This window comes from Aythya fuligula, chromosome 2 (assembly GCF_009819795.1).
Source record: "Aythya fuligula isolate bAytFul2 chromosome 2, bAytFul2.pri, whole genome shotgun sequence".
Taxonomy (NCBI): Eukaryota; Metazoa; Chordata; class Aves; order Anseriformes; family Anatidae; genus Aythya; species Aythya fuligula.
Genome location: NC_045560.1, coordinates 156799864 through 156817865, shown reverse-complemented (window position 1 = coordinate 156817865; position 18002 = coordinate 156799864). Strand labels below are relative to the sequence as shown.

The 18002-nt window shown below is 38.9% G+C and overlaps 1 protein-coding gene across 4 annotated transcripts in view; it reads left to right on the top strand.

Moving 5' to 3' along the window:
• TSNARE1 (t-SNARE domain containing 1) overlaps positions 1-18002 on the top strand; it is a 450045-nt gene that overhangs the window by 384655 nt on the left and 47388 nt on the right. For all 4 annotated transcript variants that reach the window (XM_032181907.1, XM_032181904.1, XM_032181905.1 and 1 more), the window contains one exon: positions 6204-6319. In XM_032181907.1, the coding sequence (XP_032037798.1) occupies positions 6204-6299 (96 nt within the window). In that variant the 3' untranslated portion in view covers positions 6300-6319. The remainder of the gene's footprint in view (positions 1-6203; positions 6320-18002) is intronic.

Sequence of the window (18002 nt, the reverse complement as noted above, 5' to 3'; positions counted from 1 at the left end):
ATCTCTACTTTCCCTGTGGATTCAAAAGTTTCCATGCATTATTATATGCTGTGAGGTCACTAGTGACAGGGAAAAAATGCAGTGTACATTATAAGCAATCCATGGAGGGTATAGAAGCATGATGCTGCTTTTCCATATGTGAGTCAAAAGAATTACACAGGAACAGTTTTCTATGGACCCACTCTCCTTTTATTAATGCTTCGCCCCTAGCCACCATTTGAATCTCTAGCAATGAAGCATTTCTTTCCTCCTTGTAACTGCATTTACTTAGGAATTTCTAAGACGAAACTTGCTTTTCTGGGCCTACGGCAGTATTGGGCTTTAATAGTTTTTAATGACTTAACTATCTGTTGTGACATAATTAAAATGTCTTTTAACATTTCACCCCCAAGAGAGAAATATCTTCTAAGCTGTAAAACATGACCTGCAGCTTCCTTTATGAAACAATGAGGGAAAGGTTTCTTCCAGGCTCAGTCACATCCACTTCTCCTGTCAATATAAAGTACTCCTTAGCTGTGTCCCTAAATAGCCTTGCTCGTTCCTTCTCTGCTTTTCACTCCTCACTGTTTCACAAGTGTGTTTAAAGAGCTTCTGTCAGGATTAAAATATATCTTTACCTATACTGTGTTACTAAAAAGCCCTGAGAGCCTAGCAAAAATAACTGTAAAAAAGCCATTTCTTCTTACTACAGGATTAGGTGGTTGGAGTTTTTTTATTATTATATTTTATTTTATTTTGGTTGGGGGCGTATCCCACATTGTATTCTTTTCATCTTGAGCAAATGTTAACAATAAAAATAGCTCCAATTTAATCATCAGGTGCTTTATATTATGGAAAATGGTCTTACAGCAGTTTGGAGCAGAGCTATAAAACCAGAGTAGTGCAACACAATACCATTCAAGGTTCAGAATAAACTAATATCATTAAAATAAAATCAGATAATGCTGCTTAGAGTTGTTTGTCCTACATTTTCCACCAGAAAATAATTCTTTCTTGTTGCCTTAAATTTGGCCCAAATTTGGCCTGAAATTATGTGTGTCAAGATGATTTCCATATCTCTATTTATTTATGCATTTTAATGGATAGTTAAGGGTAGTCAGTGTTTTTGAAAATGGAATTCCTATTGTCCTTAGGGTCCCCTACTGGAGACCAGAGAAGTCAAGGAGAATAAGCAATAGCATTAATGCATATAATCTAGAAGAAAGATCTCCAGCAACTGAGAAGAGAAAGAGTTGGAAAAAGATGAGTGAAATCAACTGTGGATTAGTTGGATGCATGGAAAATGTTATAAAAATGCAAAGCTCCCTGAAGAATTATGTCCAAAAAGAAATGAATCATCTTACAGTTTGTGATTTTTTTAACATTTTCTTAATCTTTCTGTTGATATATTTTTGCTGTTCTGTGACTACTAATTTTGAGGCAGAAACCTCGTAGTACCTTACTCAAAGTAGTAAGGATCTTGCCCTGGGGAGAAATGATCTTTGGCTTTCCAAATCTGCATTTGTAAGTGTAGATTGACCTTGATTCAAGAGATGGCATCATGATTACATAACCACATTGATATTTGGGATGGACAGTAATCCTTGTATGATTCTACTGTCATGACAGCTCCCGTGGGAATATTGGGAGCCTGGTGTTAAGTGAAAGGTTTAAACAGTTGTGTGGTCTCATGTGAGCGTGACTTCGACAGATGTCCTAAGAAAAACTAAGCTAATAAGTAAAATTTATATATACAGGGTGTACACAGTTGTGATAATTACCAATTTACTGAACAAGGCAGAGATCTTGCTGGGGGAAAAAAATAATCCTACTTGTATATGCAAACCTGGAAAACCTGAGCCATAGTGCATCCTAGCCATAGAGCGCTTAAATTTCCAATGGTGATATGTTTCCAGTGTGCCTTGGTGCCTTGAGGATATTAAAGATACAGAATTGCATTATTTTTTTGTCTTCCAACTTGCCTTCACAGTTACGGTGGCATTAAGGCATTGTATATAATCTCAGGTTAGCAATCACTCCCTGTTAACCTATATCAGGGTTTATGTTAACCTATATCAGGATTTAACTAGAGTTTATGTGTAATATTATTATGTATGCTGTTTATTATTGTATATTTTTGTAGTGTTTCAGTAAGGGTGCTCATGCCATGGTCTACAGATCCTATCTGGTGAACAGAACAATCTGCTGTCCTACCTGCTATGTGCTATCATCTTTCTCCTCTAATAAGGGCACTGATAAGCTTTGCATGAGCCATGTGAACAACCTAGGGCATGGGGAATCAAGTCAGTTGTGAAGGACTGCTGGGATAGCCCTTTCAAAGGCAACATGTGCATCTGTAGCTTGAGGGGAATAAGTACCTTTTGCTAGTATGTCAGTGTTTTTCCATCTAAGTGACAAAAAGAAGTTGGGGTGTATGTCTGTCCTTCCTCAGTGTGTGTAGAAAAGCTTGTGGCAACAGACAGGGCTCAGAGGCTGTGTTTCTACTGCTCCTACAGCACATGCAGATTTATGAGTGGAGACTAAAGGGACTCAAAAAACTGAACACTTTCCTTCCTGAAATATAAACTAAAGAAAGAACTCAGAATTAACAGGAGAATCCTGCAGTACATTATATGGCTGTGAAGGACAGTAATACTTAATCCAATAAGAGATGTTGTAAACATAGTAGGAATCATTATCTTGACTTACCAGCCAGGACAAGGCCATAAAATGTGAACCAAATACCACAATACAGGCTTGCCTGCATCTCTCCTACCTTCTTATTAGTCTGTTTATAGTCCAGTTTGATGCTTGCTTTTGTATAGTACAAAATAAGAGTGAATGTAACTTTGCAATGATAAAAAGAGCAAAACAAGGGAACCTCTCTGTAAATGGACTGATGTAAAAGCCATCTAAAGTAATACCATACAGCCTTTGAAACTCTCGTTAGGAATATTAGACTGCTGCTGGAATCTAAGTGACCTATTAGCATCCTCTCTTTGCTGACAGAACAAAGGCTCTGGCATTGTAGAAGTGGATGAGGACATCTAAGTATTTTAAAACAGTCTGCACTTTTAAGCAGAGGTTTCCTGGTTTACCTTGGAATTAACTGAGGTTAAAAGAAAAGAGGATGCTGTAGTAGCCCTATTATCTCATGTACTCTGCTTTAAGAATGCGTCTAAGTTATCCCTCTAGAAAAGAAGGTTGCAAGAATCACTGTGAAGAAACATCGTTTAGTGGGTGAAAAAGTTTGTTAAAGAGAGAACTAGTCCTGGTCCAACCATATTCTTCCCAATAAATAAGTCACAATAAACTGATCAAAAAGTGTGAGCAAAGGGTTGCCCCCAAGCAGAGTTTTAGGGCAGGGGAATAGTCTCTTTCCACTCAGTCCTGCCTTGCATACTTGATGAAAGATCCTTCTTAACACATTGTCGTGGTTCCGCTCGAGTGGGCAGCCGAGCTCCACCACAGCCGCTCTCTCACTCCCCCTCCTCAAAGAGGAATGGGGAGAAAATATGTGAAAAGGGCTCAAGGATTGAGATAAGGACGAGAAAATCACGCAATAATTATTGTAACGGGCAAAACAGACTCGGCATAAGGAGATAGTAAGATTTATTGCCTACAACTAACAAGCCAGAGAAGTGAGAAAACAAAGGAAAAAAAAACCAAAAGCACCTTCCCCCCCCATCCACCCTTTTCCACCTCCTCCCCCCGAGCGGCGCAGGGGAACGGGGAATGGGGGTTATGGTCAGTCTACAGCACTTCTTCTCTGCCACTCCTTCTCGGTCACTCTCGTCCCCTGTGCTGTGGGGTCCCACCCACGGGATGCAGTCCTTGATGAACTGATCCGGCGTGGGCTTCCCACAGGCAGCAGCTCTTCCAGAACTGCTCCAGATATGGGTCCGTACCACGGGGTCCATCCCTCAGGAGAAAACTGCTCCAACCTGGCTCCCCTACGGGCAGCAGCTCCTGCCAGATCACCTGCTCCTGCGTGGGCTCCTCTCCACGGGCTACAGGTCCGGCCCGGAATCTGCTCCGGCAGGGGTCTTCCACAGGCGGCAGCCTCCGTCGGTGCAGGGCCACCTGCTCCACCGTGGTCTCCTCCACGGGCTGCAGCGTGGAACCCTGCTCCACCGTGGTACTCCATGGGCTGCAGGGGGACATCCTGCTTCACCATGGTCCTCACCACAGGCCGCAGGGGCTTCTGCTCCGGCGCCTGGAGCACCTCTCCCTCTCCTTCTACACTGACCTTGGTGCAAAGCTGTTCTCTCACTCCTTTGACTCTCCTGGCTGCTGTGTGGCGCAGCGTTTTTTCCCTGTCTTAAATATGCTCTCACGGAGGCGCAAACAACATCGCTTATTGGCTCGGATCTGGAAAACAATGGGGCCCTTCCCAAACATGGGGCAGCTTCTAGATCTTTCTCACAGAAACCACCCCTAGGGCTCCCTGCTACCAAAACCTTGCCACGTAAACCCACTACACACATGCACATGGAGTAATATATTGGCAGCATCTATTTTATTTTTTTTTCCAAACTCAAAGAAAACATTTCTGTGTGAGTAATCGAAAAGCAAATGGAGAACCAAGATAGATCATTGATTATCTGCTATGGACATAGGGCAACATGGCTTTTATATTTCATAAGAAATAATAATCTGGAAATCCACACTTCAATAAAAGCCACCGGTTTGGTTGGTGATTGATTCTAGAGGACAGGACAGACCATGAATTACAGAGTTCCCTGCTGAAAGTGCTTCTCCAGCTCTTCATAGAAAAAATGATTGGCTCCAGGAGGGTTGCAAGAGAATGAAGTAGTGGGGTTTGGAGCATAAATGGAGGAGATGAGTTCCCTGTCACTTTCAGTGTAGGCCAAAACTTCTGTAGAAGAAGATAGCTGTAGGGAACAACAGTTCTATTGGAAACGTAATTCAGTGCAGAGAGGTGTAAACTGGTTAGCAAAGAATTTCAAACAGACCGTCAGGGCTGATTACACCCGTTAGGGAAAGAAAGGAAGGAAAAATAGATAGTAGTATTAACATAGTCTTTCCAATGAGATTGTTGTTTTAGTTAAAAGGTAAAGAACTCTGCACAAATGTAGTTGGTTTATCAAAGCAAGATGTTGTTTTCAGGACTGGTGTCTGGAGGAGTGGTTGACCTGTTCTCAAGGAAAATGTGGGAACTGACTCCATGTTTCATAGTTGTTATTTTTTGTGTGTCAGATAAGAGGATTCCTGACAGAGTGGGATTGCAAAGAGCTATTTCACACCGTGAAGAGCTGCCATAGATTGCAAAGAGCTGCCTTTGAGAAAGAGCCTCAAGACAGGTTGAGAGCTTGTAGATAAAAATTAAGGACCACACCAGTAAAGCACACCTTGGGGTTGGGGTCTACTACAGGCCCTGTGATCAAGGGGTGCCTGTTGATGAGACCTTCCTGCTTCAGCTACACAAGCATCGCACTTGCATGCTCTCAACCTGATGGGGGATTTCATGCACCTAGATATCTTCTGGGAAAGCTATGCAGCAGGCTGTAAGCAGTCCAAGAGACTCCTGGAGTACACTGAGGATATATTTCTGGTCCAGGTATTAGAGAGACCAACCAGAGAAGCATTGCTGGACCCAGTGCTCACCAACACAGACAAACTTGTTAAAGAGGTTAAGATTGGAGGCAGTCTGGGTGACTACTGTCTTGTTGAGTTTGTGATCTCGAAGGATATGGGCCTGACAAAGAAATAGCAAACTGCAACTTTGCAGATGACACCAAGCTGAGTGGTACAGTTGATATAAAAGAAGGAAGGGATGTCATCCAAAGGGACCTGGACAAGCTTGAGAAGTGGTCTCACATGAACCTAATGAGTTTCAAGAAGTCCGAGTGCAAAGTGCAGCAGCCGGGTTGGGGCAATCTTGGACACGAGTACAGACTGTGAGAAGAACTCATTGAGAGCAGCCCTGTGGAGAAGGACTTTGGGGTTCTGGTGGAGAAAAGGCTCGACATGGGCCAGCAGTGCAGAGAAGGTGATTGTATTTAAGGGGATTTCCCGTGTCAAGGGAGAGTCAGGATCATCCAGCAGGATGTATCAGTCTGCACAAAGACACAATTTCTTTTTGATGTATCGACTTGTTTCAGATAGTCACAGCAATGGAAAAATTCTATCATGAATTTACCCTCCAACTTCTCATTCAGAAATCCATACATTTATTTCTTCATCTTTCTCCTTTTTTTCAGCTACGAGCCAGGAAGATGAAGTGCTGCCTTCTCTCTGCTGCTTTGGCCGTTCTGCTGTTCATTGTCATAATCATCGCAGTCTCAGTCAAACGCTGATCTGGTGACTGTTTCCACAGGTAAAAGCCTATAACTAACTTTTATCATACTCTATAAGGTAGGTAGAGACAACTCAGGAATCTGATAATGGTAAGAAAGATTTACATTAGCTTGTGGGTTCAGGTCTAGCCTAGGAAAATTATTTTCTTTAAAGGGTATTTGAGCTTGGAAATAGAATATTTTCTGGATCCTTAAATGTATGCCAAGGTAGTATTCAAACTAAACACCTTTTTATCATTTTCTCTGCTGTTTATGTTTTTTTGTTGTTGTTGTTGTTTTTAATATATGGATTTATAGAAATAGTAATTAATGTATCCTAAACTCACTACATTTGAACTGCAGAAATGGTGTTAAAGACCCCAGATTGACAATCAGGGTCAAGAAGGGCAATCTGTCATACAACAAATATGCTGAGATGTTCCAAAGTGCACCCAGATGTTCCAAAGTGCAAAGGAAAAAAAATGTTTTCCTTTTCTCATTTCTCATGACTTTAGGAGACTCAGTTGTTTTACCTTTAATCTCTGCCTGATAAAAAACATTTCTAAGTGTCTATTTATTTAGAAGGTTGGCAGGCCTTCATGGAAAGATTATCAGATTTACAGAATTTCTGCCACTCAGAGGGCTCTGATCTTACAGCTCAGATCTTGTCTGCTGCCATAGCAAGGTTTCTAACTGGTAAAACCAGAACCCAAGAGAGTCAGCTGGACTTTCCTCCAGGCTGCAGGTAGGACCCCGAGGCAAAAAGCAACAAAGGTGCAAGAACAACTTTTTGTTTAGAGACCTCTCCTGTCCCACACAGACTTGTATGAAGCCTGTGTGATATCACTTCTGTACTTAGTAGATGCTGCATTATACTGAGGCTCACTGAGACCTTTTCTGTAATTAAAGCAGAGATTTCTTAGTCTGGACTATCTTCTAGAATGACCATGGAGAAAACAAAAAGGATTGATAGATTTTGTTTATTGCTTCCCTGTTACTAGTAGGGCTGTCCTTCCACCTCAGAATGAAGTCATTGCTCTTTAATATGCCTTCCTTCTAAAACGTGCTATCAAAAGAAATAGCAGGTTGTTTGTTCAAAACAAACCCAGAAAGACAATTCTTCACAAAACATGTTCTTAAGCTGTGGAACTACTTCCTGTATAACATTATGGAAGCCAAAATCTGGGTAGAAAAAGGGCTTGGACCATCAAGTAGCAGTTCACTGGTTTTGGATGAGGGTATTCATGAGCCTTGTATTACTGATTGCTAGGAGAAATATCCATAAATGCTTTTCTTCACTTGCATACTTACTTAAGCATTTGGCCACTGCTGAAGTGAAGAAGGTGTCGGTGAAGTGGGCCTTCAACAACAGAATGTGGATGTTCTAGGGTTCTTTTTATGATAATATATATGTGCATTTATTAATTATATATATATTTATGCCTCTTTTACATGAGACATGCTGCTTAGGGATGCAGATAGTGATCTGTCCTGCTGATTTAAATATAGAGTAACTATAATAATTTTAGTTGCATTACTCTGGTTTTACTCTGCATTAATCTGGTTTGAAAATGTGATACCTCATGGCAATTTATAAGATAATAAAATTTCATTCATATATGCTTAAATATTCTCAACTACTAGAAATCACGAATCTTATCAACAGTTGACTAAATCTAGACACATTTTAATTTAAATCCCTTAAGTAGATAGTCAGAGAACCAAAATATTCTAACAATAAAACTCCATCTGAAAACTAGATCTAGTCTTCTGCTAAAAGATCCATGTCTTGAGGGAAGTGAACCTAGAGATCTTAATGAAAGCCCCAGGAAAAATACAATGCTGTACTTTTTCTCATCATTTGGGGGAATAATTATTAAGTTTAAAGCGTAAGTTACTTTCCAACAGTACAAGTGCAGGCAAAAACTGTACTGAGTTACATTGAAAAAAGTATGTTTTCTAATCATTATAAACAGTTCTTAATCCACATTGACTCCAAATGTTGTGCAGAATATTTCACATTTAGATTTAAAATATTTCAAATCTGGAGCATTTTCAGAATTTCCTTGTCCATGTTTCATCTACCTCAACAAACTGTTTTATATAAAACTGTCTTGCATACTTTAGGGAGACAGAGAACAGCTGGGTTTTAGTGTATAGCTCGGCATGACAGTTCAGAGAAAATAAAGGGAAGAACGTGAGTTAGGTAACTGGTGACAAAATACTCTGAATTGGCAAAGGACACATAATTGAATAAAATCCCAAGTTTAGTAATGACCGGTCAGAACTTCCACTTAATACATCATCAGTTTTTTTAATTTTTGTTTTTTTTTTCTGTGCTGGATCAAGAAGAAGCCAAAAGAAATGCCACCAACTACCCCACTGAAGCAGTTCAAGCCCTATCTGCATGATATTCAGGCTGGGTTTCTTTAAGTTTCACAAGTGCAGCTATGCTGAGAAATCTGAAGGTCACTATGCAGTGAGTTAAAGGACTGAAATGACGCCATTAGTATCTATGATCACTAATGATCATTATGATCATTAACATTAAAAGCTGCTTCTTTTCTTTTTCCTTATTTCTATTTTCTCAATAATGATGCTGAATCAACAGCTCTCCTCAAAAAGACAAAAAAGCACTTGTTTTCTCACCACAAATCAGACATGTATTTGGCAGAAGTGCCATTACTTCCATAGGAAAGATCGTTTAATGAATCTTGAAAAACACAAAACACTTTTCCCCATGACTTTCCCAAGCAGCAGTGGCACCATCAGCTGCTGCCTAAGTGCGTGCAGAGAGACCAGCTGTTCAGGAGAGCTCTGAGCCCTGACTTCTGCCTGGCGAAGCCCTTGCTTTAAGTATGTCACTGCTCCCTTAGGGCGGTTTAGTCTGGCAGAGAGAGAGAGTAGAGCGTCTATGGAGGACGTGGTGAAGCTCCTGGGGACTTATGTCTTTATGTTTGTTTGCTGACACCTCAGGAAAATAGCCCAGGAACTTTTGGGTCACGTTGCTCATATTGTAGCAACATTGCAGCTGCTCTTTTTTGCTGTTATTTTACATCAGTAAACCTCTTAAAAGGACAGTATCACAGTTGCAGTCTGAAAGAAGTCCCTCATTTAACAATGTCTTTGTCTAAACTCACGATTTCTTAGCCTAAATAGACGTTCTATGTCCTCTGTAGTTTTTGACTCATTTAGATAAGTGTACAATTGCACAAAATGGTGAGCAAGACTGTTGGCATCTAAAGTCCAAGACATGTTTTTAGTAGGAAAAAGGTGGCAAAATTTGAGAAAGATGCTATATGTACATGACATTTGGGAAATATGCTTTCCAATAACAAATAAATCATCTCTGTCTATTTATCCAAAGAAAGAGAGAAAGAAAGATGACTTAACTGTACCAGACCATTTTTTTTTTTTTTTTTGGAATAAGTCATTGCAGCAGAAGGTGCCTTCCCTGCTTCTAAGACACACTTCAGTCAGATAAAGGTTTCTGGACTAAGTACATGGACTTTGTAAGGTCCTTAAGCCCTGTGAATTTACTCTTCTTTCCAGCCTTAGGATGTTTCACTTACAGTTACTGATGCAGTGGTTGACTGTGATCCACAGCCATGGAAGAGCAGAGCAACAGCCAAGGGTCCAAGTGATCACTGAGCACAATATTCTCCCAGTCTTCATCAACCAGAAGCTCAAAGACTTCCTAATACACAAAGCAGTTCATTAACAACCATTGATGCATTCCTTTCTTGTTAATTTGACCAGTTTTGTGCTGGACCCTCACAAACATGTAAAAAATATACAGAGCAGGGAGTTCCACTCAATATGTAAACTTTAATGTACAGTTAAAAATCTCTCTTGGCCAGCATCTCCACAGCAGGACTGTAGTCCATATGGAAAAGCAATAATCAGGCTCCAGGTATCTGTTTCCTGAACAAGCAACTGTCTTGTTTTGAATTTAAATTGAATTAATCTTTATAGAAAACTGGAAAATATTGTTTTAATTTGTTTATTTTTTTCTCCTTTGCAATCACAATTTTCTTTGCCTAATTCATTTACTGGCTTATTAAGTGGTTAAATGTTTTCTGTATCCTGACCAATGAGAATGAGATTTAGACAACTGATTTCATACAGTCCGTCTTTTTGCCCTCTAAGGGCAAAACAAAGACAGTTTTATTTCATTGTTTTGCTTTTTCTTTTTAACTCAATATCATTGGGCTGGCTTTACTTATTGTCTCTGTCTTTCCAAGTCTATATATGGCTAAATAACTACACATGTTTTTCAGTTTTCAAGCTTGTTTCAGTGTCTTGAACTCTGTGGGGTTCTTAATATTTTTGACAGCTGACATTCAAACTCTAAAATAATTCACCCCTATGCCCAGGCTGTGGTGTTACTGCCATGCTTTCTCTGAAGCACAATCAGAAATCAATAACTTTTCAATATCTTCTTTTCTCTTTGTTTCCTATTTTGTAAAGTTTCCTGTATTTACAGTCACATGTCAATTCTTGTCAATTCAATACGTGTGCTTTAGTCTGTAATTAATTGCTCAGATCCTGGCATCCATGCTCAATTTTTTTTTATTTTTTTTTATTCTGGCAAGGAAAACTGAGGTGCATTCTGATTCTGCAGAAACTTTTGTGCTTTGAATTTAAACCAGTCAGAAATGAGATCTGAATTTTCAGTGATTAGTATTTAAATGTGTCTGTTTATAAGATCTGGCCCCATTTCTTAATTTAAGATAACATTTACATTCTTCAAGACTTTCCTGATTCCATTTCCAATGTCCTCATCTACTCTTCTCTTAACTAAATTATTTCCATGACAGCCAGTTGAAATCTGAGGTGCAGATGTGTAGAAGAGAGAAATGATTACCAGTAGAAAACTAGATTTTTAAGAGACAAAAGTCAGCTTTATGCAAAAAAATCTTTTAAAATAATAGCGAGAAATATAAAAGTGCCAGGAAATAGGTGGATTTATTTCTACAAATTTCTTTGAGTTTTCACCAATTAAACAAGCCTTCAAACAGATGAATATTTTAATCGGATGTCACATGATTCGGTTACTGTGGTTGAATGCATTTCAGGTTGACCTTGATAGTTGTCCATTTGCATGCTCTTCAGTCATTGCAGGCATCACATAATGCCAGGTTGTTAATTCTTCTGTGAAAAGAGGTAAGGGAGGATATATTATGCCGCCTTCACCTTAGACTGGCAGCCCACACATAGGCAGCTCCTGAAGTCCAATTAATGTATAGTAATATGAATTAATTAATTTGAATCCAAAGTGAGTAGGACTTCTGAGCAATCAGCAGCTTTGTTTGTCCTGTCTCAGGTTTCTGCACTGGTTCTTTGCAATTGGTAGGAAAATGGATTACTCCCACTAAATACTTTTGCACAGTGCTGACCCTTCAGATGGAGGGAAAGTCTGTGATCTGAATTTACAGAAACAATCTGCAAACATTAATTATTTATTCTTTGCGATGCCTTTAAACTTTAACCATGATGACATGTATAAGGACCTGACAGAAGAGACTGATCTTCAGTTCAGTGCATTTGGTTTCTACTGCAATAAATGGCACAAAAATGGCCATTTTTGTCCATGCTTCAGACCAACGGTCTTTGATTCAGACCAATAACCTTTCTGGACTTGGATTCTGCAACACTCACAGGTACTTGAGGAAAGACTATGAAGAGATCAAGAAATACCAGCTGAAATTGTGGTCACCACTGGTCCTTCCTTTAACTGCCTAAATATGGTTTTAGGTGCCTAAAACTAAGGTTCTAACTTGGAAAAGACTGTCCTAAAGTGCATGTCCAAAACTTTTGAATGAGTTAGACACAAGTGTCCTCTTCCCTACTTACACTCCTATTTCTTCAGGAGCAGAGTTGTCTGGTTGAGGGAACAGTTGGTGTTTTCAGTATGATTAATGGCCCAGTAGAGTTCTCTGAAGCATAAATCACTAGCTCCATGAGAAAGGAGGATTAGGCTTTCTACAAGCAAGATGCAGATTTATAAACTGTTCTCAGCATCACTCCGCCCCTGTTAAGTGACATTTTCAGTTGGCAATGCTTGGGTTTTCTGTCTTGTTTAACCTCCCAAATCAGGGATGTCTGGGTGTTGTGTGAGGGACAAGAGCAGAGATGAGTAGTCCAGGGAAGGGCGTTGTTCATCCTGGTTTCCCTTGACTCTAAAGTATGGATGGTATATGATTTTTTTTAGGATAAGGTAGAAACAGCCTCTCTTCTCTTGAGAGCAGTTCCTTTTGCCCTGGGAATGATGGGGAGGTGGACAAGGTTTCTGTCGCTGAGAGCAGAGTTTGGTGTGTGGGCCACCAGGAGGCCCTAAGTGGCCAGTTCTGTGCTGGCACATATTGATCCCTGCAAAAGACACAAATTTTGTGTCTTTCATCACCATTTCAGATACTCATCACCAGTGTCAATTGGTTCTGTTATATTGGAAAGCTTTTACATGTGAAAGAGAGTTTGAAAAAGAGGTCTCCAGTGCAAGTGGTAGATCTTTACTTTCTCTACTCATAATATCAAAACACTGTTATTATTGCCTTTTTTTTTTCTCTTTTTTTTTTTCCTCCTTAAGTAACCCAAAAATTCAGTCAACAGTGTAGCCTCTGAGAACAAACTTTTTTCAATCAAAACAATTTTGACAATGCTATAGCTCCAAAATCAGCTGCAAAGACTACATCTTCATTTTAATTAGTATTATTAATTTTTTCCCTTCTGTGAACACGCGCAAAGTAGTGTTAAATAGAAGTTCTGAGGATATTGGGTTTTGATACACTTAGGTATTCTACCTACCTATGTACCTGTACAGAAGATTTTGAATAGAGCACCATATAGATCGCAGGTGCCATTCATTAAATGTCAGGATGTGATTCTCATTGGTATGCAATTTATTTGAAAGACTTCCATGAATACTATCCTTGGTGGTAGTGTAAAGTCAAGTAATTTTGGATCAGTGTGCTCTGGAAGAAAACGAGAAAAAACGGCACACTAGGTTTTCTTTGATAACAGTCTGTTAAAGAAGAAATATTTTGGTAATTGAGCTAGAGAAACTGGTGTCCCAGCATGAATGCCTCTTAGAAGAGCAGTACATCTGTGATTATGGCTGGTCTTGAAGAAAGATGTGTATTGAGGGGACACGGTTTGGTGTCTGTGAGTTAGTTGTAACTCTCTGTTGTTTGAAACTTAATGTTTGATGAATTAGTTAGAATTTCCATGTCATATAAAAATAATTTTAAGTAATGAAATATACTCATTAAGTGCTGTGGTTTATCCCAGCAACATGCACCAAAGCTCTGGTGGGGGTCATCCTCGTTGGAAGATGGCCTTGTTCCACAACATGCTGTAGCTCCTTGTATTCTCCAGTGCAACCAAGTTGCTTTCTCCAAGCAACCATAACGCTCTAGGAGGTATTATTTGAAATAAAAAATGAAATCAGATAAAAGCTGTTTCAATGGGCTCTGTTTCTTCAAAGGCCTTCATTAACAGGAAATAAAATTTAAAATATCCCGCATGACTTCAGACATGATTGAGTTACAATTTAGTAGTTGCCATGTCTTCATTAGCTATCCATTTCCTTGAGTTGTCTTAGAAATATCCACATCTTGATAATATTATGTCTGTTTAATACATTACTAATAAAATTCTAATTGCCTTTATCTCTGTGTTGTAAGATTCTCAAACTGTGTTTAAAATAAGAATTTTAATTTCACCATACTTGGTGAATTTTCTGAAATATCCTTTGTAATTTCATTAGACTTTAATAGGAGTTGGAATGTGCTTCACAACAACCTTTCCTTTACAGAATATGTTTCTGCTCTCAAAATAGCCCTTTTAGATGTATCAGAAGGGGCCTTTTTACTTAAGTAGTCATTAAAGAAATAACTGTCTTTATTTTCTAAAAACTCGTAGAGAGATGGCTCTTTTACTTTATTTTAAAGAAGTTGCTTAAGCTTTGAAAGATTATTAATTCCCCAATTAATAGCCATAATTTTACACTGAAATAGCTTTTTACATTACGGTGTCAAATTACTTTGCTGTATAGAGCATAACCTATTTTCATTTTTCTCAGAACTAGATTATCAGGAATTACTATGTTGAGGCTCTCTACAAAGAGACACCATAGTTACAACTGTGCCTCTCAAGCGAATCTGATCATCCTAACTGAGAAAGTGAGAAAAGTTTGCTGAAATGATACACAAGGTGGAGTAGAGGTAGAGGTAGATCATTTCAGATTTCTTATTACAGTGGTTGATTGAATTACCTCTTGTTAGCTGGACCACTATAGCTGTCCGTGTACAGCCTGCTGAGAGTGCAGAGTAAAATGCATTATTTTTGATGTCATGTCATCAAAACACTAAGAATAATATCCCATCCATTGCTGCCTCTCCACTGACAAGCAGTAACTCATTAAACAGCAGTAATTTGATCCTTTTTGATTGTCTGCCTGGTCTTTAGTTAAAAAAAATTCTTACTGTCTGTGGAATGTCTTTAAGTCATCTGCTTTTTCTTCTTCAAGTTTGAGAGTGCTAGAGTGCTTGAAGAAGAGCAGCAATATCTTGAATAGAATAGAGCAGCAATATCTTGAGCACCCTCTGTGTGCTTTTGGATTGAAGGGATTTTTGAAAAGAAAAGAAATCCTGCCCAATTTAAGGCTCTGATAATAATTGTCTGCACTGCTCTTTGCTTTTTGGTTGTACATCTTCTTACTCCTTCAACCCCCAAGCTTCCAAAGTACAAGTGCCTTACAGAATCACAGAATGGCTGAGGTTAGCAGGGACCTCCAGGGAGCATCTTGTCCAAACCCCTTTCTCACAGCAGGGTCACCAAAGCCAAAAGATGGTCAGGACTGAGTCTGGCCAGGTCTTGAGCACCTCCAAGAATGGAGACTCCACAACTTCTCTGAGCATCTTACTTCTGTGTTTGACTGCCCACAGAGTCAGAAGAGTTCATTTCTTATGTATAAGTGGAATTTCCTTTATTTCCTTTTGTACAAGGATTGTTTTCCTGATGTCTAGTCCTCTGTCTTTTAAAAGTGATTGCTGTATGAAGAGGCATTCTTGTTGATTATTTTGAACAAAATTGTCCTTACTTTTACAACTACCATTTGTATTATGTTTACAACATGCAATTAAGGATTCCTATTAAATGTTCCGTACAAGGCAGATCCCAATAACCAATATTTATTTACATTTTTTCCAGAACACAGGATTAAAAAGAGTATAGAGGACAAATTTAATGCAAGAGAGAAGCTATAAAAACTACATTTCAGATTTTATGAGCAAATTTGGGTATTTATTGGCCTAGGAAATTTTTTTCCTTTCTCTCAAATATTGTTGTAGGGTGACAGACACACAAACTTCCTGGAATCTCCTTAATTTGTAGCAACTTCTCTTTTATTAAGTTATGTATTCCAAAGCATATCTTGTTAACAACCAGTATATAGCAAATATATTTTCCAAGCTTATTAGTACAGAAATAATTGTAAGTGGCTGCTATAGTTCATTAAGGCTTATTTATTTTATAGTTCATTAAGGCTAATTTTATAAGTATAAAATATATTTTAATAGCCATTTTTGCCTCAGTTTTTTATGTTTCTCTGCCCCCTACCGCTAGCAACAGCTTCTGATTTTCTTCTTTGGTGCTGGATAATTTGCCACTCTGTTTACTGTGAAATACTTACTGATGGCTTTTAATCAACAGTTTTGCTGGGCAGTAGCAGATGCTAATCTTCAGTTAGACACATGTTCAGTTGTGTCAGACATATATTCTTTCTTGGGGTCAAAACGGCCAGGTAATTTGATCTCTGCTCTCTTGATCCAGCACACTGGATGTTCTCCTTGCTGTATGGACAGAAATTTCTTTGTGTGTACGGATATGATAAAAAAAAAAAAAAAAATCTGTAACTTGATTGTGGTGGCTGCCTTGAAACCCAGAATAGGTACAATTTACACATAAAATTTTTATCAAGAGAGGAAAAATGAATGTGGGTAGTATTTTTGCTTTCTTTTTCTTTTGTTAGGATAGCCATGTTAGTAAAATCCTTTAAAATAAGCTTTATCAATGTGAACGTGCAGTATATTGTTTAATATAATCAAAGGGTATCACAGTTGTTTAACTTAGGGTTAAACTTACTGCTCTGGAGAGCCAATTTTCCAGCTTGGATTTAAAATACATATTTTTTTTTCATTGATGTTTGTAATGAGATGTTATAATACTGACTTTTCTCCTGCCCTTTGCTTAGTATCTTGCTGAGCCAGAGGCTACCTTGCTTATCCATGGCAGATATGTGCTGGATAGATACCGCATTGCTAAAGATAGTTAGATTTTTCATGGCTGGCAGTCAGGTTTTCTGACAGATCACAGGGGAATATTCTTCATCTCTAATGCATGCTTGTTTGCTGTTTGAAGAGAAACTTAACAGCAACGGTAACTTAAATCTAGTCAGATTATCTCAGAGAAATACTGATGCACAGCTTGGCAAAGGATGCCATCCACGTCAGTTGAGACAGTGGGCAGCCCCTCTCTCTCTTTTCTTATGTCTTTTGATCTTCCAATAAATACTTAGGTATTTAGTGATGAAAAGACCACAAATGGATCATTCTGCCTGTCATGCCCATGTCTTTTCTCTCAAGCAATGGAACAGTGCTAAACTTTTGAGTATACTTTTATAATCTGCTGACATGTTTGGTTTTTAATACTGTGTTCAACTGGTGATTTCAATACAATTTTCTATGGTGGGAATTTCATTTTGGTGAGGTCCACACATTAATCCCTTGCTAAAGAATGGGACACACCACCATGAGTGTGCAAATGTACACCCCAAAGCTGATGTTCTCAGCAACAGAAAGAAAATGACATTGGGAGTGGGGTGGAATGAGCTCGTGACGATGATTACAGTGAAGGATAAAAGAAATGACTGCTTCAGTTATGAAGATGAATTAAATAGCATGAAGTAAATAGCATGAAACCAGCCTTCTCTTCCAGTTTCTTGGAACTGGAGGACCAAGTACTGACAAGAGCCGTAAGCATTGTGTGCATATATTTGGATGTGTGTATAGGGTGTATGTGTTTTCCTGTTCATATCTGCATCTGCACATAGAGACTTCTGTTAAAAACAGGCTGATTTCACTATCAATATCTTGCAAATTGGATACTTTTGTTTTCAATTGCTTATAAAAAAAGGCTTTTAGGATTACTTCCTATTGTGATTAAGCCCCGAATGCTCTCCCTTGGGGAACGTTTATGCAAACTGAAGAGATGGCCGTTCCTTCTATTTGCATTTTTTTGTAATGAGTGGTTGTGAGGGCTGCTTTTGTCTAAACACCTAGGAAGTTAATGAGCTTACTTCCACAGGCATAGGAATCTCACTGTGAGTTCCTCTAATCCTTTTTTCTGGTAAGACCATGTGGAGACATGCAGTAGGGAAAAGCTCCTCAGTAACCAGGAAAGCAGTTTTCCATCTTGCAGGTCACTCCGCCACTTTTCTTCTCCTATTCTAGGTGAAACTGAAGTTCAAACACCTGTTTTTGTTGCCAAAGCACCTCCACACCAATTCATCTGCCTGCTTCACAGGGCTCAGTTCTCTTGTCCACATGCATATGTCTACAGTTGTTTGAGATCACAGAATCACAGAATCACAGAATTGTCTAGGTTGGAAGAGACCTCAAGATCATCTAGTCCAACCTCTGACCTACCATGCCGAAAATTACA